This window comes from Phoxinus phoxinus (genome assembly GCF_949152265.1).
Source record: "Phoxinus phoxinus genome assembly, chromosome: 9".
In the NCBI taxonomy this organism is placed as follows: Eukaryota; Metazoa; Chordata; class Actinopteri; order Cypriniformes; family Leuciscidae; genus Phoxinus; species Phoxinus phoxinus.
This window is the reverse complement of record NC_136884.1, coordinates 95,001-117,847: the sequence shown is the minus strand read 5'-3', so window position 1 is coordinate 117,847 and position 22,847 is coordinate 95,001. Positions and strand designations below refer to the sequence as shown.

Genomic DNA, 22,847 nt, shown 5'->3' with positions numbered 1-22,847 from the left:
CGTTGGCCCAGATGAGGACCGGTGTGTGTGTGTGTGTTATTGCCAGCCACACTCAGGTTGAGCCGGAAGAATTTGGGAGATTCCACATTCTATATTATAAATATTATAAATATAGAATATTATATTATTATAACAATAAAATATGACACTGATAATAATGATAAATGTTTATTGAGCATCAGATCATCATATTACACTGATTTCTGAAGGATCATGTGACACTGAAGACTGGAGTAATGATGATAAATTCAGCTTTGATCACAGGAATAAATTACACTTTACTGTATATTCACATAGAAAACTAAAATTGATTCACTATAAAGCTATTGGCAAGATTTAAAAAAATGCATTGCAGTTACATTAATATACATTATATTACAGAATATACACATTATATGCTACAGCTAACAGAAATACATAGAACATTTAGCTAACATTCTCATTCAAATATTATTGAATGTTCAAACCATTTTTTTTGGTTATCCGAACGTTACAGAAACGTTAGGGGGGAACATTAACATTGTTCATTGTTCAAACATTATGGGAACGAAATCTGAACAATATTGAAACCAGGAGCAAAATTTAAAAAGCAAAAAACGTTCCATGATAAAGAATGTTTTTGTACGAACGTTTTGAGAGCATTAGGCTATTAAATAACAGATAACTTTGAACGAACGTTCTATTAATGTTACTGGAAGAATGTTTGTTCATAACTTTGAGAGAACCTTGAGATAACGTTCCCTGTTCGCTGGGATGGGTGTATAATATGTACTAATGTAGTATAATATCCCTGCAAGTGATATTAACAAATCACGAAAAAAATCCCTAGACTGAGAGAGTCTTAAAAGTGCTATATTCGGTGATTTTGGAGAATAAATGAGAGACAATGACCAATAGGTGAGTATTAATGAAGTGTAATTCATTAATGCCGTTGCTTTGTGTTGTTTTGTGTTTCGGGCCGCAGCACGAACCACTGCGTGAAAAAGTAGTCCCATTGGAATGCGCTAGCTGGATACTATTGGCCTCTATCCGCGCGTCCACGACGCTCGCGACGCTCCACATCCCACATTAAACAGTCTGTTCTGCGTCTCCGCCGCACTATGACCCGATATAGAGAAAGAGAGTGTCTTGAATGAGATGAAACACAACAATAGTGAGTGAGTGAGTGTGACGGAGCACTGGGATCGGGAGAGCCGGCGGAAGGGTTTGGAAGCGTCCGGGCATTTTCACTACGAGCGGAAGGAGACGCACGGACTCACTGAAACACTGAAACAATCAAATCGATGAAAAACCGCAACGGAGAATCAACGCGAAGAATCCGAATCCCAGACACGCGCAGCCGGAGCGATGCGAGCGAAGCGGCGCGGCTGAGCGTTGAAGATGTGTGCCGCACTACAGAGTCTCTTACTGTGTACTTTGTGTTTGCAGATACGGGGTGAGTTTCATTTACGGCGCTCGATTTGTTCACGAATCGCGTTGATCTAATGATTCTCTGGATCGAATCTCTGTAAATACCCGCGCGCCTGTGTGTAAATCAGTGTTGTTGTTTCGTGGAGCGTGAATCAGGGCTGTCGTGCAGTGTGTCGACGCGGATCCGTGTCGCTGGAGCTGTAGAATGTGTAACGTGTTTGTTTTTGTTGTTTGTGCTCGTGTTCTTGTTTTGAGAACCGCGGCCGTGTGAATCTTTCACTCGTTCAGCATCAAACTCGCTCGTTTTCAGCCGCAGCGACAAAACCCTCGAATATATCAACGGTTCATCGTCCTTTCTGTGGCCTGTGAGCGAGTTTAGTGTGAAAGCAGCTCTTCTCCTTCAGTTTGTGAAGTTACACACTCAAACTGCAGCTGAGCTCGATTCTTTCGAGGGTTTGTGTTCGGTTCGCTCTTGTGTGTGTGTGTGTGTGTGTGTGTGTGAGTGATTCACTCTTAAAAATAAAGATTCTTCTTTGATACTGATGCTTCCAAGAAGAACCTTTCACATATTTTCATTGCACAAAAGACTCTTATAGTGAGGTAAAAGGGTTTTAGGTTTATTAAAACGTTCTTCACAGTAAGAAAAAATGGTTATTTTTGAGAAATGCTCATTGAAAACCAAAAATGGTTCTTCTGTGTTGAAAAGAGAGACACTTTTCTTGGCCATGAAGTGAGTTGCTAGTGTTGGTGGACAGTGGTGTGTTTTACAGCTGTTCAGTGAGACGAACACAACCAGCAATGAGAATCTGTGAAGTGTGTAAAAGATCAGCTGAAAGGTGGACATGATTCAAGGCCAAATATTAAGTATCCAGAAATCTCCATATTCCCAGTTCTGCTCTGGCACGGGCTTCAGTCACTTCTGCGAGTCTCTAAATATTTGAGGAAGGAAATTCCCCGTGTTAGGAAAACAGGCTGGAGGTCGAGCCGGTGTTCATGCGGTCGATGTGTCAAATTGAGGTTTGGTTTTCTGCCAGATCCCTGTGGAGTCGGCGCTCCGTCACCGGATCTGTACATGGCAGGATTATTAGTTTTACAGTAGCGGGTGATGGAGGAGTTACTGTACATGTCATGCTGATGATAGCAGAAGTGATTCAGATAATAATAATCTACAGTATTATTGATCTCCTGCATTGGCACCATAGAGCTGGACGATAACATCACTTTGTTTATGAACCAAATTAATAACTTTTTACAACAAAAATGAACCATCACTGAACTTACAGCTATTTTCTTCTAGAAACAAACTTTGTTGCATTATTTTCCTGTAAAGCTGCTTTAAAACTATCAGTATTGTAAAAAGCGCTATATAATTTGATTCGTTCCCAGATCTGGAAAAAGTTACGCTGTTTTTAATATCTTAATATCTTCAGTCTTTTTGCTTCTCCAGTGAATGTATCTTGATTTAAGAATATGTAGTGTTGGAAAACCAGACAGATTTTATTCCTTTCACACTTGAATATGGTTTCAGAATCATTCTGATAATATCCATCAATATTATTGATCTCCTGCGCTGACAGCATTATGAGAACTGAGCTGCTTTTAAAGCTGCTTCGAAACACTCTGTGTTGTAAAAAGCGCTGTATAAATAAAGCTGACTTGATTCGTTCACAAATCTGCATAAAATCATGCATATTAATATGTCTTAAAGGCACACTATGTAAGATTTTTGGATTAAAATCCCAAAACCACTAGAACAATGGAATATATTTTGTTGACTTGTGTTCTTAAATCATCCCGAATGTTTAAATCCAGAGAAATAATCAGTTTTAACCAGGACACGGCGCCTATTGATGACATCATACCCGCGTTACCCTCGATTTCCAGTTTTATATTGTCGAAACCATGGAAACGCCAAAAAGCTGTAGTATAGGCTATTAGGCTGTGTGTTTTATGAGACGGGTGAGCAACTGTTGGCATACATTCATCGACAGAAAACTGATCATATACAGCTCAACACAGTTATCTTCTTGTTTAAATTTCATTTTCTTTAAAAAAAAAAAAAAAAAACCAAACTCATTTTCTTGATTTACCGCGAGTACCATGTTTACCATGCCCAATATCGGTCTAGCTCACTGCGGTGTGCACATATAGCAGCAGCCGCGCGAACGCACAGCATCGTAACGCTCCTCAGACTCAGATGTGTGTAATATGATAAACAGCGCTGACGCGGAAGTGACGTAATAAAATCAGATCAGGGCGTCCTCAAGCCACGCCTTTGTTTTGAATAAGCGACCTCTTGTGGTGAAGTTACATAGTGTGCCTTAAATATCTTCTGTCATGTTGATTCTCAGAAAACGTATCTTGATTTAAAGGGAACATGAAAATCTGTGAAAAAAGTGAAACCCAGTAACTTTGTTCTGGTGAGCCGTTCTCTACAAACATGACAAAAAATAAGATGATCAGTTTCGCTCTCCTTCTGACGTATGAAGAGGATCTTATTATAACATTACCGGCCCTTAATCTGCACGATTATAACATTACCGGCCCTTAATCTGCACGATTATAACATTACCGGCCCTTAATCTGCACGTTTATAACATTACCGGCCCTTAATCTGCGCGTTTATAACATTACCGGCCCTTAATCTGCACGTTTACAACATTACCGGCCCTTAATCTGCACGTTTATAACATTACCGGCCCTTAATCTGCACGTTTATAACATTACCGGCCCTTAATCTGCACGATTATAACATTACCGGCCCTTAATCTGCACGATTATAACATTACCGGCCCTTAATCTGCACGATTATAACATTACCGGCCCTTAATCTGCACGTTTATAACATTACCGGCCCTTAATCTGCACGTTTATAACATTACCGGCCCTTAATCTGCACGTTTATAACATTACCGGCCCTTAATCTGCACGATTATAACATTACCGGCCCTTAATCTGCACGATTATAACATTACCGGCCCTTAATCTGCGCATTTATAACATTACCGGCCCTTAATCTGCGCGTTTATAACATTACCGGCCCTTAATCTGCAAATTTATAACATTACCGGCCCTTAATCTGCACGTTTATAACATTACCGGCCCTTAATCTGCACGTTTATAACATTACCGGCCCTTAATCTGCACGTTTATAACATTACCGGCCCTTAATCTGCACGATTATAACATTACCGGCCCTTAATCTACTCGTTTATAACATTACCGGCCCTTAATCTGCACGTTTATAGCATTACCGGCCCTTAATCTGCACGTTTATAACATTACCGGCCCTTAATCTGCTCGTTTATAACATTACCGGCCCTTAATCTGCTCGTTTATAACATTACCGGCCCTTAATCTGCACGATTATAACATTACCGGCCCTTAATCTGCTCGTTTATAACATTACCGGCCCTTAATCTGCTCGTTTATAACATTACCGGCCCTTAATCTGCACGTTTATAACATTACCGGCCCTTAATCTGCACGATTATAACATTACCGGCCCTTAATCTGCTCGTTTATAACATTACCGGCCCTTAATCTGCACGTTTATAACATTACCGGCCCTTAATCTGCACGTTTATAACATTACCGGCCCTTAATCTGCACGATTATAACATTACCGGCCCTTAATCTGCTCGTTTATAACATTACCGGCCCTTAATCTGCTCGTTTATAACATTACCGGCCCTTAATCTGCACGTTTATAACATTACCGGCCCTTAATCTGCACGTTTATAACATTACCGGCCCTTAATCTGCACGTTTATAACATTACCGGCCCTTAATCTGCACGATTATAACATTACCGCGCTCCTGCGCTCGCTACTGGTTACTCTGGGATTCTGGATGAGTGAGATTGGCCGGTTCTGTTATTGCCGGAGTTTCTGAAGCTCGTGTAAAGGCTCCGCCCTCTTCTGAATGGAGGCGGAGCTGCAGCTCATCTTTATTTAAAGCGACACACACAGAAACCTTGACTCTTTTCACAGCTGAATATGTTTTCAGAATGGTTTTGTTTGACCTCTGACCCTCTCTCTCTCAGGCCTGCCGCTGCTCCTGTACGCTAACCGGCGTGACCTGCGACTCGTGGACGCGGCTCACGGGCGAGCGAACGCTACGGTGGTGATGGGCGGTCTCGAGGACGCAGCGGCGCTGGATTACGTGTTCGCGCAGGATCTGATCTACTGGAGCGACGTGAGTGAGGAGTCCATCAAACGCACACGCTTCAACGGCTCGACGCCTAGCGGCGCTCCCTCCACCGTCGTGTCCAACCTAGCCTCTCCCGACGGCCTGGCCTGCGACTGGATCGGGAACAAGCTCTACTGGACCGACTCCGAGACCAACCGGGTGGAGGTGTCGGAGCTGGACGGCGCGCACCGCAAGGTGTTGTTCTGGCAGGATCTGGACCAGCCGAGGGCCATCGCTCTGGACCCGGCCCGCGGGTGAGTGCTGGCGAGAGGGAGGAGGGGGGGGGGTGATTATGGTTCCGCTTGTCTAACTGTCGTCAGTGTGTAGTGTTGCTGTTCGAGCGTAAACACATCTGCAGAGTTACAGCGCTTCAGAGCAAAGGAGATATTTGCTTTTACAGAAATCTCTTTAAGGACTACAACAAACGGCTGGTAGGAGCTACTGATCTTCTTCATGGGTTGGTGACATCACTAACCCTAAACTGTGCATAAGCCCCGCCCCCGGACGCGCAGTGCATGTTGGGGAGGGAGATGTAGTCGAGCTCATGAGTTCAGGCTCAAGCGGTCGCATCCGTGTGCAGTGTGTAGGCATCTTCAGTTCCACACGAGCGGTTTATAGATTAGCGTGACAGAATATGCTAATCAAAGACTTGAAGATAGTTAACATCATTAACATAACTCCATCAGTTAACCAATCAGAGACGTCCTGTTGCTCTACATGTCGTCACTTCTCGAGTCTCTCCGTTTTTCTGACTCCGGTTTGAACATAAAGGGCAGAACAGTTTCAGTGCGTGTCTGTTTGAGGTACTCGCAGCTGCTAACACGCACACGCACACACACACACACACACACACACACACACACACACACACACACACACAAGCTCTTGAAGCTCCGCCCCCTGTGCCGGGAGCACTAGCTTATTTGCATTTAAAGGGACAGAGACGAAACGACACATTTTTGCTCACATTAATGGTCGTTATAACCGTAGTTCAAACGGCTTCTATAATAAAGTGATTGCCTGATTTGTAAGAAGGCACTAAAGCCATTCCCCATAAAGTGTGTGTGTGTGTGTGTCAGGGAGGTGGTGGCGTGTGTGTGTGTGTCGGAGGTGGTGGTTTGTGTGTGTGTGTGTGTCAGGGAGGTGGTGGCGTGTGTGTGTGTGTATCAGGGAGGTGGTGGCGTGTGTGTGTGTCGGAGGTGGTGGCGTGTGTGTGTGTGTGTCAGGGAGGTGGTGGCGTGTGTGTGTCGGAGGTGGTGGTTTGTTTGTGTGTGTGTGTATCAGGGAGGTGGTGGTCAAGCGTGTGTGTGTGTCAGGGAGGTGGTGGTCAAGCGTGTTTGTGTGTGTCAGGGAGGTGGTGGTCAAGCGTGTGTGTGTGTGTGTCAGGGAGGTGGTGGTCAAGCGTGTGTGTGTGTGTGTCAGGGAGGTGGTGGTCAAGCGTGTGTGTGTGTGTGTCAGGGAGGTGGTGGTCAAGCGTGTGTGTGTGTGTCGGAGGTGGTGGTCAAGCGTGTGTGTGTGTGTGTCAGGGAGGTGGTGGTCAAGCGTGTGTGTGTGTGTCAGGGAGGTGGTGGCGTGTGTGTGTCAGGGAGGTGGTGGTCAAGCGTGTGTGTGTGTGTCAGGGAGGTGGTGGTCAAGCGTGTTTGTGTGTGTCAGGGAGGTGGTGGCGTGTGTGTGTCAGGGAGGTGGTGGTCAAGCGTGTGTGTGTGTGTCAGAGGTGGTGGTCAAGCGTGTGTGTGTGTGTGTCAGGGAGGTGGTGGTCAAGCGTGTGTGTGTGTGTCAGGGAGGTGGTGGTCAAGCGTGTGTGTGTGTGTCAGGGAGGTGGTGGCGTGTGTGTGTCAGGGAGGTGGTGGTCAAGCGTGTGTGTGTGTGTCAGAGGTGGTGGTCAAGCGTGTGTGTGTGTGTCAGGGAGGTGGTGGCGTGTGTGTGTGTATCAGGGAGGTGGTGGCGTGTGTGTGTGTGTCGGAGGTGGTGGTCAAGCGTGTGTGTGTGTGTGTGTCAGGGAGGTGGTGGTCAAGCGTGTGTGTGTGTCTCAGGGAGGTGGTGGTCAAGCGCTTGTGTGTGTGTGTGTGTGTCAGGGAGGTGGTGGTCAAGCGTGTGTGTGTGTGTGTCAGGGAGGTGGTGGTCAAGCGTGTGTGTGTGTGTGTGTCAGGGAGGTGGTGGTCAAGCGTGTGTGTGTGTCAGGGAGGTGGTGGTCAAGCGTGTGTGTGTGTGTGTCAGGGAGGTGGTGGTCAAGCGTGTGTGTGTGTGTGTGTCAGGGAGGTGGTGGTCAAGCGTGTGTGTGTATCAGGGAGGTGATCAAGCGTGTGTGTGTGTGTGTGTGTCAGGGAGGTGGTGGTCAAGCGTGTGTGTGTGTATCAGGGAGGTGGTGGTCAAGCGTGTGTGTGTGTATCAGGGAGGTGGTGGTCAAGCGTGTGTGTGTGTCAGGGAGGTGGTGGCGTGTGTGTGTGTGTGTATCAGGGAGGTGATCAAGCGTGTGTGTGAAAACGGTTATTTACATTTATATTTCAGGATTCTTTGATGAATATAAAGTTCAGAAGAACAGCATTATCTGGAATAGAAGCTTTTATAACATTAAACACTACCGTTCATCAGTTCGGGGTCACTACGGTATGTGTTGGTATGTCATTATTATAATTTTTTCATACATTTTTTTTGTTGGCAGTTATGATTTGCAAAAGCATGTTTTTTTTTTATCTTAAGTGGCGGAAATATGTTTCCATAATAATTTTTGGTGCTTTACTGTCGCTCTAGAATAGTGTGTGTGTGTGTGTGAATACCTGGTGAAGTCACAGGTGTGATTAGTTCAGTTTTTCCTTCAGCTGACCAGGTGAGTGTGAGTGTGTGTGTGAGTGAGTGTGTGTGTGTAACCTGAGCAGCTGGTTTATCAGGAGGCATGATGGGTAATCCTGCGCTTGATCAACACAGGCGCTTTTGTTCTGGCCTGAGGTCAGAGGTCGAGGAGGTCAGAGGTCGAGGGAGTGGGTTTGTGCCGGTTTGACCTGGAAAGACTAAACACTGGCGCACCTGAAGCGATGACATCACTGATGAGCACCTGTCAATCATCAGGTCATGTGATCCTTCAGATTTGTGTGCATTGAGATGAGATTGTTCAGCCCGATCGCCCGATGGCTCGTAATGCAGAGAGAGTTACCCAGCATGCAGTGCGGTGCTCCTGAAGTCGCAGGTGTGATGTGTGCTGGATCCAGAACACCAGTCGCTCGCTGTAACTCAACCAATAATCTGTTAAGAACACTAAAGATGTACGAGTATAAACAGGGGTGTAACTTTGCTTTAATAAGTGGGTGCGACAGGAGTGTGTGTGTTTGAGAGAGAGAGACATTGTGTGTGTGTGTGTGTGTGTGTGTGTGCGCAGGTTCATGTACTGGACGGACTGGGGTGAGGTGCCGGAGTTTAACTCGTGTGTGTGTGTGTGTGTGTGTGTGTGTGTGTGCGCAGGTTCATGTACTGGACGGACTGGGGTGAGGTGCCGGAGTTTAACTCGTGTGTGTGTGTGTGTGTGTGTGTGTGTGCGTGCGTGCAGGTTCATGTACTGGACGGACTGGGGTGAGGTGCCGGAGATTAACTCGTGTGTGTGTGTGTGTGTGTGCGTGCAGGTTCATGTACTGGACGGACTGGGGTGAGGTGCCGGAGATTAACGTGTGTGTGTGTGTGTGTGTGTGTGTGTGTGTGTGTGTGTGTGTGTGTGTGTGTGTGTGTGTGTGTGTGTGTGTGTGTGTGTGTGTGTGTGTGTGTGTGTGTGTGTGTGTGTGTGTGTGTGTGTGTGTGTGTGTGTGTGTGTGTGTGTGTGTGTGTGTGTGTGTGTGTGTGTGTGTGTGTGTGTGTGTGTGTGTGTGTGTGTGTGTGTGTGTGTGTGTGTGTGTGTGTGTGTGTGTGTGTGTGTGTGTGTGTGTGTGTGTGTGTGTGTGTGTGTGTGTGTGTGTGTGTGTGTGTGTGTGTGTGTGTGTGTGTGTGTGTGTGTGTGTGTGTGTGCGTGCAGGTTCATGTACTGGACGGACTGGGGTGAGGTGCCGGAGTTTAACTCGTGTGTGTGTGTGTGTGCGTGCAGGTTCATGTACTGGACGGACTGGGGTGAGGTGCCGAAGATTAACTCGTGTGTGTGTGTGTGTGTGTGTGTGTGTGTGTGTGTGTGTGTGTGTGTGTGTGCGTGCAGGTTCATGTACTGGACGGACTGGGGTGAGGTGCCGAAGATCGAGCGCGCGGGGATGGACGGGACTCTTCGCTCTGTGATCATCGACTCTGAGATCTACTGGCCCAACGGACTCACACTCGACTACACACACTCACAGCAGAAGCTCTACTGGGCCGACGCCAAGTTCAACTTCATCCACCGGTGCAACCTGGACGGGTCCGGCAGGTGCGACACGCACACACACACGCGCACGCGTACACACACACACACACACACACACACAGACACACACACACACGCACACCTCACCTCTCGATCCAATTCACCAGCTGTGATTCCATCCAGTTACGATCTTGATCATGTTTAATCTGGATTCGTGTGTGTGTGTGTGTGTGTGTGTGTGTCAGAGAGGTGGTGGTGAAGGGCTCGCTGCCGCACCCGTTCGCGCTGACGCTGTACGAGGACACACTCTTCTGGACCGACTGGAACACACACTCCATCCACTCCTGCCACAAACACACGGGGCAGAACAGCCGCGAGATCCACTCCAACATCTTCTCCCCCATGGACATACACGTCTACAGCCAGCAGCGGCAGCAGATCGGTGAGTGTGTGTGTGTGTGTGTGTGTGTGTGATAGTGGACATACACGTCTACAGCCAGCAGCGGCAGCAGATCGGTGAGTGTGTGTGTGTGTGTGTGTGTGTGAGAGAGAGTGGACATACACGTCTACAGCCAGCAGCGGCAGCAGATCGGTGAGTGTGTGTGTGTGTGTGTGTGTGTGAGAGAGAGTGGACATACACGTCTACAGCCAGCAGCGGCAGCAGATCGGTGTGTGTGTGTGTGTGTGTGTGTGTGTGTGTGTGTGTGTGTGTGAGTGTGTGTGTGTGTGTGTGAGAGTGGACATACACGTCTACAGCCAGCAGCGGCAGCAGATCGGTGTGTGTGTGTGTGTGTGTGTGTGAGTGTGTGTGTGTGTGTGTGAGAGTGGACATACACGTCTACAGCCAGCAGCGGCAGCAGATCGGTGTGTGTGTGTGTGTGTGTGTGTGTGTGTGTGTGTGTGTGAGTGTGTGTGTGTGTGTGAGAGTGGACATACACGTCTACAGCCAGCAGCGGCAGCAGATCGGTGTGTGTGTGTGTGTGTGTGTGAGAGAGTGGACATACACGTCTACAGCCAGCAGCGACAGCAGATCGGTGAGTGTGTGTGTGTGTGTGTGTGTGAGAGAGTGTGTGTGAGTGTGTGTGAGAGAGAGTGGACATACACGTCTACAGCCAGCAGCGGCAGCAGATCGGTGAGTGTGTGTGTGTGTGTGTGTGTGTGTGTGAGAGAGAGAGTGTGTGTGAGAGAGAGTGGACATACACGTCTACAGCCAGCAGCGGCAGCAGATCGGTGAGTGTGTGAGAGAGTGTGTGAGAGAGTGTGTGAGAGAGTGTGTGAGAGAGTGTGTGAGAGAGTGTGTGAGAGAGTGTGTGAGAGAGTGTGTGAGAGAGTGTGTGAGAGAGTGTGTGAGAGAGTGTGTGAGAGAGTGTGTGAGAGAGTGTGTGAGAGAGTGTGTGAGAGAGTGTGTGAGAGAGTGTGTGAGAGAGTGTGTGAGAGAGTGTGTGAGAGAGTGTGTGAGAGTGTGTGTGTGTATGCTCTCCTTTCCCATCATGCTCTGGAACAATGCACACAGGGGCTGCTGGGTAAGAGGAAGGAAGGACTCGGACACAATGGAGCGTCTGTTCTGTCCCAGCAGAGAATTTCTCACAGCACTGACAGAATCCTGCGTTCACCCCTCTCTCTCTCTCTCTCTCTCTCTCTCTCGTGTGTGTGTGTGTGTGTGTGTGTGTGTGTGTGTGTGTGTGTGTGTGTCAGACGTGACGAGTCCCTGCGCGCTGAAGAACGGTGGATGTTCTCATCTCTGTCTGCTGTCTCCGGTCAAACCGTATTATCAGTGCGCCTGTCCGACAGGAGTCCGACTACTGGACGACAACAAGACCTGCAGAGACGGTGAGACACACACACTCTCACACACACACACCACACACACCCACACACACCACACACACCACACCACACACACCACACACCACACACACACCACACACACACCACACACACACCACACACACCACACACACACCACACACACACCACACACACACCGCACACACACCGCACACACACACCACACACACACACACACCACACACACACACACACACACACACACACACACACACACACACAGGTGTGGAGTTCAACAGGTTTTGCAGTTAATGACTAATTTTCTAACCAGGTCTCCAGAACTAACGCCTGCACTGTGTGTGTGTGTGTGTGTGTGTGTGAGCGAGCGGATCTTAGGCTAATAATCATCAATATTGCACTGTGTGTGTGTGTGTGTGTGTGTGTGTGTGTGTGTGTGTGTGTGTGTGAGCAGATCTTAGGCTAATAATCATCAATATTTCTGTTATAATAATAATCCGCTACAGAATGAGTTTCCAGGGCAAGGTGCTTTGGACAAATTTCTCTGATCCGCGTCAGTATGTTGACTTGTATTGATCGGATCCCAAACACACACACACACACACACACACACAGATCCTGCATTAACTCTCTCTCCGCTCGCCTGCCCGCTGGTTGCCATGGTAACGTGTGATCCCGTGCTTCTGCCTCATTTCCTCCAATCAGAGCGAGCGAGTCACGTGACCTCGTCTGTCTGCTCCGAGTGAACGATCTCCACCGCTTGAGTGTGTTTGGATGAGAGAGGCTCGTTTGTTTGCCCCCCCCGCTGCACGGCATGCTGGGAGATCGTTCACTAACTCCAGACTAATGGACAGAAAACACATTTATTCATTCATATCTCTATATTCTGTTCATAAATCACCTGATTATACAACATAAGCTTGTTTGGTCTGACCCCTGACCTCTGCCCTCTCCAGGCCCCACTCAGCTGCTGCTTCTGGCCCGGCGCACAGACCTGCGCCGCATCTCTCTGGACATGCCGGACTTCACCGACATCGTTCTCCAGGCGGAGGACATCCGGCACGCCATCGCCATCGACTACGACCCGGTGGACCGGCACCTGTACTGGACCGACGACGAGGTGCGCGCCATCCGCCGGTCCGAGCTGGACGGCAGCGACCCGCGGGTCCTGGTGACCTCACAGGTCAACCACCCCGACGGCATCGCGGTGGACTGGATCGCCCGCAACCTGTACTGGACCGACACCGGCACGGACCGCATCGAGGTGACCCGGCTCAACGGCACCATGAGGAAGATCCTGATCTCCGAGGAGCTGGACGAGCCCAGGGCCATCGTGCTGGACCCCGTCGCCGGGTGAGCACACTCTTCTCTGTTCATGTGTTACTCGCATCGGCACAGAGACTAGACACCTCAGCCGCGCTTCCACCGCAGGAACTGAGTGAAGCTCCGGGGAACTGTGGCCCCCTCAGAACGCCCCTGTGTGTGAGGGACTACTTTTTGAAAGGGGAGGGACTTGTGCGATTGGCTGAGTTCATGCCGCATGTGATTGGCTGACTCCACGCAGCACTTCCTCTGTGGCGGTGCGTGCAGTGGCGGTTGTTTGCTATTCGAATCCGCAATAGAGTTTGCGGCCGATGGACCCGCGGCGAGCTTTAAGGCCATGGCACACTGAGTCCGAAATCTGCAGCCGAAATTTTCGCACGTTAAAAAATAAATACGACCTCACGTTATGTCAATCACACTTGCACACTGCCTCCGAAACTTTCGTCCGTCATAAAAAAAATCTAAACGGGTTCGATTTTCTGCGTTTTTCGCTTCCGTAACAAGCAGTTTGACAATTCAGAGCCACCGAATCACGAATACGAAAAAACGAATACGAAAATGTCGGACTCAGTGTGCAATGGCCTTTAGTCTTTATTGAGCTTAAAATCAGAGGATGAAATCCACACATGTGCTCAAGCTATGCTGGTGTGTGTGTGTGTGTGTGTGTGTGTGTGTGCGCAGGTACATGTACTGGACGGACTGGGGTGAGGTGCCGAAGATCGAGCGCGCGGCTCTGGATGGGTCGGAGCGGCTGGTTCTGGTCAACACGTCTCTCGGCTGGCCCAATGGACTGGCGCTCGATTACACCGAGAGGAAGATCTACTGGGGCGACGCCAAGACCGACGTCATCGAGGTGAGACCACACCACACACACACACACACACACACACTCGTCCCGTCGGCTGGTGGTTTCAGCACACACACACATCTGGTTACGATTGCGGCTCTGGTCCGTTTAGAATAGAGTCTGAAAGCCACAGCACTGCGGTCACGATCGACCCAAGATGGAAACTTCATTTCACCGTGTGTGTGTGTGTGTGTGTGTGTGTGTGTGTGCAGGAGTCAGTGAGTGTTTGTCAGAAGCACTGCAGTGTTCCTGTACACACGTGCTCAGTGTCTCCCGTGTCTCAGTGATGTTTATACAGTTGCAATCTGAATTATCTAACCCCCATTGCAAATCATGTTTATTGGCCACATTTACTGACGTATAGCTTTGAGCTTTCAGCCGTTTCCACTGAACAACTCAAACACAAGTAGTAATAGCTCAACACAACACATGTTTCAAGTGGTCTCCCCAAATTCACCTGAAAATGCACCTTGTACTGACTTCTGCTGTCTCAGTGACCCGTTAAGAGCATCTTTAGCTCTTAACACAGTTGTATCCGCTGTAAACGAGCTGAATAGTGGACAGCAGCTTCTGTTCCTGAGGAGTCTGAGCCGAGCATGAGCAATGGCCTCCGGTTCAGGAATCTTGCAACCGCCGCCTTCAGATCCCACCAGAGATCTTCTGTGGGGTTCAGGTCAGGTGACTGATGCCACTGTGTCTCCCAGGACTTCTTCTGCAAGCCAAACCTTGCTCGGGATCGTTGTCCTGATGAAGCTCCAGCTTCCTCACTGACGGCGTGACGCTCAACAAACCTCTCCAGTTGAGATACGTCATGTGTTCCAGCTCAAGCACACCTGGCGCCGCTCATGAAGCCCTTGATGAGTGAGACTACGCCTGATTTGCATATTTGTGCTGTTGTGAGGGATTATATTCAGGGGGTTGGGTCATTTCGAGACTTGCCTTTTCAGTTAGATTTGGGGAAACGACTTGAAACGTGTTGTGTCGAGCGATTTTAATTACTTTTGTTTGATTTGTTCATTGGAAACTAATATAAATGTTTCCAGTAAAGCTGATCTGCAATGGGGGTGGGGTAGTTTCGATTGCACCTGTATGTGCTTTAGTTAAAGGACAGTTAGCTGGTTAATCTGTTCATCTGCTGGACATTCATTTAAATTCAGAGTTCTGGTGTCATTAGTAGTCACCGTTTCCATGGACACCGTGTTGAGCACGAGCCTTACAGCATTTCCTGTTTATTCAGATGATGTCGCCTTCTGTTTGCTGTGAGCTTAACTAAACAGCAGTCTTTATTTATTCTTTTATTTTAATGTTAATTTTTATCTTTTCTTTCTTTGTTTTCTTTTTCCTTTTTTTTTTTATCTTTAAAAAAAAAAAAAAGTATTATTTCTCCAAAAACGGATTTTATTTGCACATGTTTTAATTGTTATTGTTATATTTTCTAGTGTATATGGGCAGTATTGTATGTGTCTTTCAGTGTGATTGAGCTCCGGACCGCTGCTGGTAAGCCCGTGTGTGTGTGTGTGTGTGTGTGTGTGTGTGTGTGTGTGTGTGTGTGTGTGTCTGATCTCTTCCTCTGCCGCTCCGCAGGTGATGGAGATGGATGGCTCGAGTATGTGTGTGTGTGTGTGTGTGTGTGTGTGTGTGTGTGTGTGTGTCTGATCTCTTCCTCTGCCGCTCCGCAGGTGATGGAGATGGATGGCTCGAGTGTGTGTGTGTGTGTGTGTGTCTGATCTCTTCCTCTGCCGCTCCGCAGGTGATGGAGATGGACGGCTCGAGTGTGTGTGTGTTAACCTCTGACCTCTGCTCTGCTCCGCAGGTGATGGAGATGGACGGCTCGGGCCGGCGGGTTCTGGTGGAGGAGAACCTCCCGCACATCTTCGGCTTCTCTCTGCTGGGAGACTTCATCTACTGGACCGACTGGCAGCGGCGCAGCATCGAGCGCGTGCACAAGACCAGCCTGGAGCGAGAGGTCATCATCGACCAGCTGCCCGACCTCATGGGCATCAAGGCCACCTACGTCACGCAGACCTTCGGTGAGGGGGCGGGGCTACATGCCAGGGGGCGGAGCTTGCAGCTATCACACACCTACACACGCAAAATAGTTAATGTTGAATAATAATCCTTTCTTCAAGCAAAATGGCTATAAAGTGTGTGGTGAAAAACTACATTACCCATGATGCTGTGCAGGGAACTCCACCAATTAGAATCGTGCAAGCAAGGCCCAGGCCGGATCTGTTTTAAACGACTGATGTAGTTCATTACACACATGAGTGTGTGTGTTAGTACCATAGACTGTATAAAACACTGGTCATAGTGTGTGTGACGCTATAGTGTCACCCGTAGTGTTTCTGAAGAGCGTTTTTGAAGCCGAAAGTGGGCGGAGCCGGCCGTCGCCATCTTGGCAGCGTCACTCCCGGATAAACGAATGTGCCGCGAGGCGGATTAGCTGAGGTGACGTGACGCTAACACACAGCAGACAAACGGCTAGCAGTGACATCAGTGGCAATCCACCTGTCGCTCAAGTGGCCACGCCCTTAATTATGCAGAACTTTAAGACTCTCTAGTGGCCAGTGGAGGAACTGCAGTTTAACATGCGGGTCTATGAGTCTCTGCAGCGCTCTCTAGTGGCCAGAGGAGGAACTGCAGTTTAACATGCGGGTCTATGAGTCTCTGCAGCGCTCTCTAGTGGCCAGTGGAGGAACTGCAGTTTAACATGCGGGGCTATGAGTCTCTGCAGCGCTCTCTAGTGGCCAGTGGAGGAACTGCAGTTTAACATGCGGGTCTATGAGTCTCTGCAGCGCTCTCTAGTGGCCAGTGGAGGAACTGCAGTTTAACATGCGGGTCTATGAGTCTCTGCAGCGCTCTCTAGTGGCCAGTGGAGGAACTGCAGTTTAACATGCGGGTCTATGAGTCTCTGCAGCGCTCTCTAGTGGCCAGTGGAGGAACTGCAGTTTAACATGCGGGTCTATGAGTCTCTGCAGCGCTCTCTAGTGGCCAGTGGAGGAACTGCAGTTTAACATGCGGGTCTATGAGTCTCTGCAGTGCTCTCTAGTGGCCAGTGGAGGAACTGCAGTTTAACATGCAGGTCTATGAGTCTCTGCAGTGCTCTCTAGTGGCCAGTGGAGGAACTGCAGTTTAACATGCGGGTCTATGAGTCTCTGCAGTGCTCTCTAGTGGCCAGTGGAGGAACTGCAGTTTAACATGCGGGGCTATGAGTCTCTGCAGTGCTCTCTAGTGGCCAGTGGAGGAACTGCACTGTTGAGCGAGAGAGGTTCTGCTCGGTTGGTTGATGTGTGTGTGGCTCTGCTGTCCTCAGGTGTGAACCCGTGTGCGCTGGCGAACGGAGGCTGCAGTCACCTGTGCCTGTATAAGCCCCAGGGCGTGTCGTGTGCGTGTCCCATCGGCCTCGAGCTCATGTCGGACCTGAGCTCCTGCATCGTCCCCGAGGCCTTCCTCCTGTTCTCCCGGCACACCGACATCAGGCGCATCTCCCTCGAGACGCACAACAACAACGTGGCCATTCCCCTCACCGGCGTCAAGGAGGCCTCGGCGCTCGACTTCGACATCACCGACAACAGGATCTACTGGACCGACATCACACTGAAGGTACACACACACACTCACTCTCTCACACCCACACACACACACACTCACACACTTACACTCACTCACTCACACACACACTCTCACACACTTACACTCACACACATACTCATACTCTCTCACACACTCAGACACTCACTCTCTCACTCACTGAGTGTGTGTGTTTCTGACGCGTCTCTGGTGTCCTCAGACCATCAGCCGGGCCTTCATGAACGGCAGCGCTCTGGAGCACGTGGTGGAGTTCGGCCTGGACTATCCCGAGGGAATGGCTGTGGACTGGCTGGGCAAGAACCTGTACTGGGCCGACACCGGGACGAACCGCATCGAGGTGGCCAAGCTGGACGGGCAGCACCGGCAGGTTCTGGTGTGGAAGGACCTGGACAGCCCTCGAGCACTGGCCCTGGACCCGGCCGAGGGGTGAGTGTGTGTGTGTGTGTGTGTGTGTGAGCGTGAGCCCCCGAGCACTGGCCCTGGACCCGGCCGAGGGGTGAGTGTGTGTGTGTGTGAGCCCCCGAGCACTGGCCCTGGACCCGGCCGAGGGGTGAGTGTGTGTGAGCCCTCGAGCCCTGGACCTGGGTGAGTGTGTGTGTGTGTGTGTGTGTCTCACACTCGTTCTCTCTCTCTCTCAGCTTCATGTACTGGACTGAGTGGGGTGGGCGGCCGAAGATCGACCGGTCTGCGATGGACGGTTCTGGGCGCCTCACGCTGGTGCCGAACGTGGGCCGAGCGAACGGACTGACCATCGACTACGCGGAGCGCCGGCTGTACTGGACTGACCTGGACACCACGCTCATCGAGTCCTCCAACATGATGGGTAACACGGCACCTCACGTCCTGTGGAGTTCATTCATGCATTTATAAATATGTTCAATAAAAATATATTACATAAAAAAAGATTATCTTCTAGATTAATCATTTAAATGTTAAATTTAAAGGGGTCCTTTAATGCCCTCTCACAAGATGTAAAATAAGTCTGATGTCCCCAGAGTGTGTGTGTGTGTGTGTGTGTGTGTGAGTGAAGTTTCAGCTCAGAATACCCCACAGATATCTTTATATCGCATGTTAAAGTGTCCGCTCTCATGATGTGGTGTTCCTCAGGTCTGGAGCGCGAGGTGATCGCTGACGACCTCCCGCACCCGTTCGGACTCACCCAGTACCAGGACTACATCTACTGGACGGACTGGAGCCAGCGCAGCATCGAGCGCGCCAACAAGACCAGCGGGCAGAACCGCACCGTCATACAGGGCCACCTGGACTACGTCATGGACATCCTGGTGTTCCACTCGTCCCGCCAGGCCGGCTGGAACGCCTGCGCCTCCACCAACGGCCACTGCTCCCACCTGTGCCTCGCCGTGCCCGTCACCGGCTTCGTGTGCGGCTGCCCCGCGCATTACTCGCTCAACCACGACAACAAGACCTGCAGCGGTGAGCTTTAGCAGCGGTTGATCTCGCGCAGCGTTTGAAATGAGCGATTCCGATTTAGATTCTGCTTGTCGATTCCTAATTTCGATTTCAAAGGTAAAGAAACACTTAGATATCATTCACATCATGTGTTATAGCAGAACATGTCACTGTGTCTGAATATCACGAACACACACCATCAGCTGAAGAACACTGACACGAGGAGCGTTTGTCTGCGGTTTATAAACACCATAGAAGAACAACTAGCAGAACTAATATACACTCAAAGCATTATTAAAGACAAGTAAACACTCAGTGATTAAAAAAGAGCAAATAAAAAATGTGAATGCTCTGAATGCACGGGTCCAGTACACCGATACACTGATACACTGATACACCGATACACCGATACACCGATACACAGATACAGATACACCGATACAGATACACCGATACAGATACACGATACAGATACACGATACACCGATACACTGATACAGATACACGATACACCGATACACTGATACAGATACACGATACAGCGATACAGCCGATACAGATACACCGATACACCGATACACTGATACAGATACACGATACACCGATACACCGATACACTGATACAGATACACGATACAGCGATACAGCCGATACAGATACACCGATACACCGATACACTGATACAGATACACCGATACACCGATACACTGATACAGATACACGATACACCGATACACCGATACAGCGATACAGCCGATACAGATACACCGATACAGCCGATACAGATACAGCCGATACAGATACACCGATACAGATACACCGATACAGATACACCGATACAGATACACCGATACAGATACACCGATACAGATACACCGATACAGATACACCGATACAGATACACCGATACACCGATACACTGATACACTGATACACCGATACACCGATACAGATACACCGATACAGATACACCGATACAGATACACCGATACAGATACACCGATACAGATACACCGATACAGATACACCGATACAGATACACCGATACAGATACACCGATACAGATACACCGATACAGATACACCGATACAGATACACCGATACAGATACACCGATACAGATACACCGATACAGATACACCGATACAGATACACGATACACTGATACACCGATACACCGATACAGATACACCGATACAGCCGATACAGATACACCGATACAGCCGATACAGATACACCGATACAGATACACGATACACCGATACACTGATACACTGATACACTGATACACTGATACACCGATACAGCCGATACACCGATACAGCCGATACACCGATACACCGATACAGCCGATACAGATACACCGATACAGCCGATACAGATACACCGATACAGCCGATACACCGATACACTGATACACCGATACACCGATACACCAATACAGCGATACAGCCGATACAGATACACCGATACACTGATACACCGATACAGCGATACAGCCGATACAGATACACCGATACAGCCGATACCGATACACAGATACACCGATACAGATACACCGATACAGATACACCGATACACTGATACACCGATACACATATACACCGATACACCGATACAGATACACCGATACAGATACACCGATACAGCCGATACAGATACACCGATACACAGATACACAGATACACCGATACAGATACACGATACACCGATACAGATACACGATACACCGATACACTGATACACTGATACAGCCGATACACCGATACAGCCGATACACCGATACAGCCGATACAGATACACCGATACAGCCGATACAGATACACCGATACAGCCGATACACCGATACACTGATACACTGATACACTGATACACCGATACACCGATACACCAATACAGCGATACAGCCGATACAGATACACGATACACCGATACACTGATACACTGATACACTGATACACCGATACAGCCGATACACCGATACAACCGATACAGCCGATACAGATACACCGATACAGCCGATACACCGATACACTGATACACCGATACACCAATACAGCGATACAGCCGATACAGATACACTGATACACCGATACACCGATACACTGATACACCGATACACCAATACAGCGATACAGCCGATACAGATACACCGATACACTGATACACCGATACAGCGATACAGCCGATACAGATACACCGATACAGCCGATACAGATACACCGATACACTGATACACCGATACACCAATACAGCGATACAGCCGATACAGATACACCGATACACTGATACACCGATACAGCGATACAGCCGATACAGATACACCGATACAGCCGATACCGATACACAGATACACCGATACAGATACACCGATACACTGATACACCGATACACCAATACAGCGATACAGCCGATACAGATACACCGATACACTGATACACCGATACAGCGATACAGCTGATACAGATACACCGATACACTGATACAGATACACGATACACCGATACAGCGATACAGCCGATACAGATACACCGATACAGCCGATACAGATACACCGATACAGATACACCGATACAGATACACCGATACAGATACACCGATACAGATACACCGATACAGATACACCGATACAGATACACCGATACAGATACACCGATACAGATACACCGATACAGATACACCGATACACTGATACACCGATACACTGATACACTGATACACCGATACACCGATACACCGATACACCGATACAGATACACCGATACAGATACACCGATACAGATACACCGATACAGATACACCGATACAGATACACGATACACCGATACACTGATACACCGATACACCGATACAGCCGATACAGATACACCGATACAGCCGATACAGATACACCGATACAGCCGATACAGATACACCGATACAGCCGATACAGATACACCGATACAGATACACGATACACCGATACACTGATACACCGATACAGCCGATACACCGATACAGCCGATACAGATACACCGATACAGCCGATACATATACACCGATACAGCCGATACAGATACACCGATACAGCCGATACAGATACACCGATACAGCCGATACACCGATACACCGATACACCAATACAGCGATACAGCCGATACAGATACACCGATACAGATACACGATACACCGATACACCGATACACTGATACACCGATACACCGATACACCGATACACTGATACACTGATACACTGATACACCGATACAGCGATACAGCGATACAGCCGATACAGATACACCGATACAGCCGATACCGATACACAGATACACCGATACAGATACACCGATACAGATACACCGATACAGATACACCGATACACTGATACACCGATACACATATACACCGATACACCGATACAGATACACCGATACACCGATACAGATACACCGATACAGCCGATACAGATACACCGATACAGCCGATACCGATACACCGATACACAGATACACCGATACACTGATACACCGATACAGCCGATACAGATACACCGATACACTGATACACCGATACAGATACACCGATACACCGATACACATATACACCGATACACATATACACCGATACACAGATACACAGATACACAGATACACAGATACACAGATACACAGATACACCGAGACACCGAGACACCGAGACACCGATACACCGATACAGATACACCGATACAGATACACCGATACACCGATACACAGAAACACCGATACACAGAACACAGAGTCTCTCGGTTCAGTGGTTTAAACTCATATTGAAATGTTCACAGAGGAACCGATGTTAGTTTTCTAGAAGTGTCCGGTTCCCAGCCCTACGCTGCACTGCAGGTTTAGCTTGAGGTCGGTGTCAGAGATGATGAGGTCACATGACTTTGTCTGTCCATCAGCTCCCACATCATTCCTGCTGTTCAGTCAGAAGACGGCCA

General features: G+C 48.7%; 1 protein-coding gene across 2 annotated transcripts in view; it reads left to right on the top strand.

Moving 5' to 3' along the window:
• Nucleotides 1-1,010: 1,010 nt before the first annotated feature.
• Nucleotides 1,011-22,847, top strand: part of lrp6 (low density lipoprotein receptor-related protein 6) — a 35,492-nt gene continuing 13,655 nt past the window's right edge. The window contains exons 1-13 of one of the 2 annotated variants that reach the window (XM_079622258.1): nt 1,011-1,435; nt 5,456-5,855; nt 9,773-9,976; nt 10,159-10,355; nt 11,609-11,743; nt 12,676-13,072; nt 13,724-13,895; nt 15,703-15,919; nt 17,203-17,492; nt 17,680-17,906; nt 18,119-18,303; nt 18,588-18,914; nt 22,809-22,847. The exon at nt 22,809-22,847 is cut by the window's right edge and continues 164 nt beyond it. In XM_079622258.1, the coding sequence (XP_079478384.1) occupies nt 1,381-1,435; nt 5,456-5,855; nt 9,773-9,976; nt 10,159-10,355; nt 11,609-11,743; nt 12,676-13,072; nt 13,724-13,895; nt 15,703-15,919; nt 17,203-17,492; nt 17,680-17,906; nt 18,119-18,303; nt 18,588-18,914; nt 22,809-22,847 (2,845 nt within the window). In that variant the 5' untranslated portion in view covers nt 1,011-1,380. Of the gene's footprint in view, nt 1,436-5,455; nt 5,856-9,772; nt 9,977-10,158; nt 10,356-11,110; nt 11,144-11,608; nt 11,744-12,675; nt 13,073-13,723; nt 13,896-15,702; nt 15,920-17,202; nt 17,493-17,679; nt 17,907-18,118; nt 18,304-18,587; nt 18,915-22,808 lie in introns of those variants that run through there. The other variant, XM_079622259.1, reaches the window with a different exon arrangement.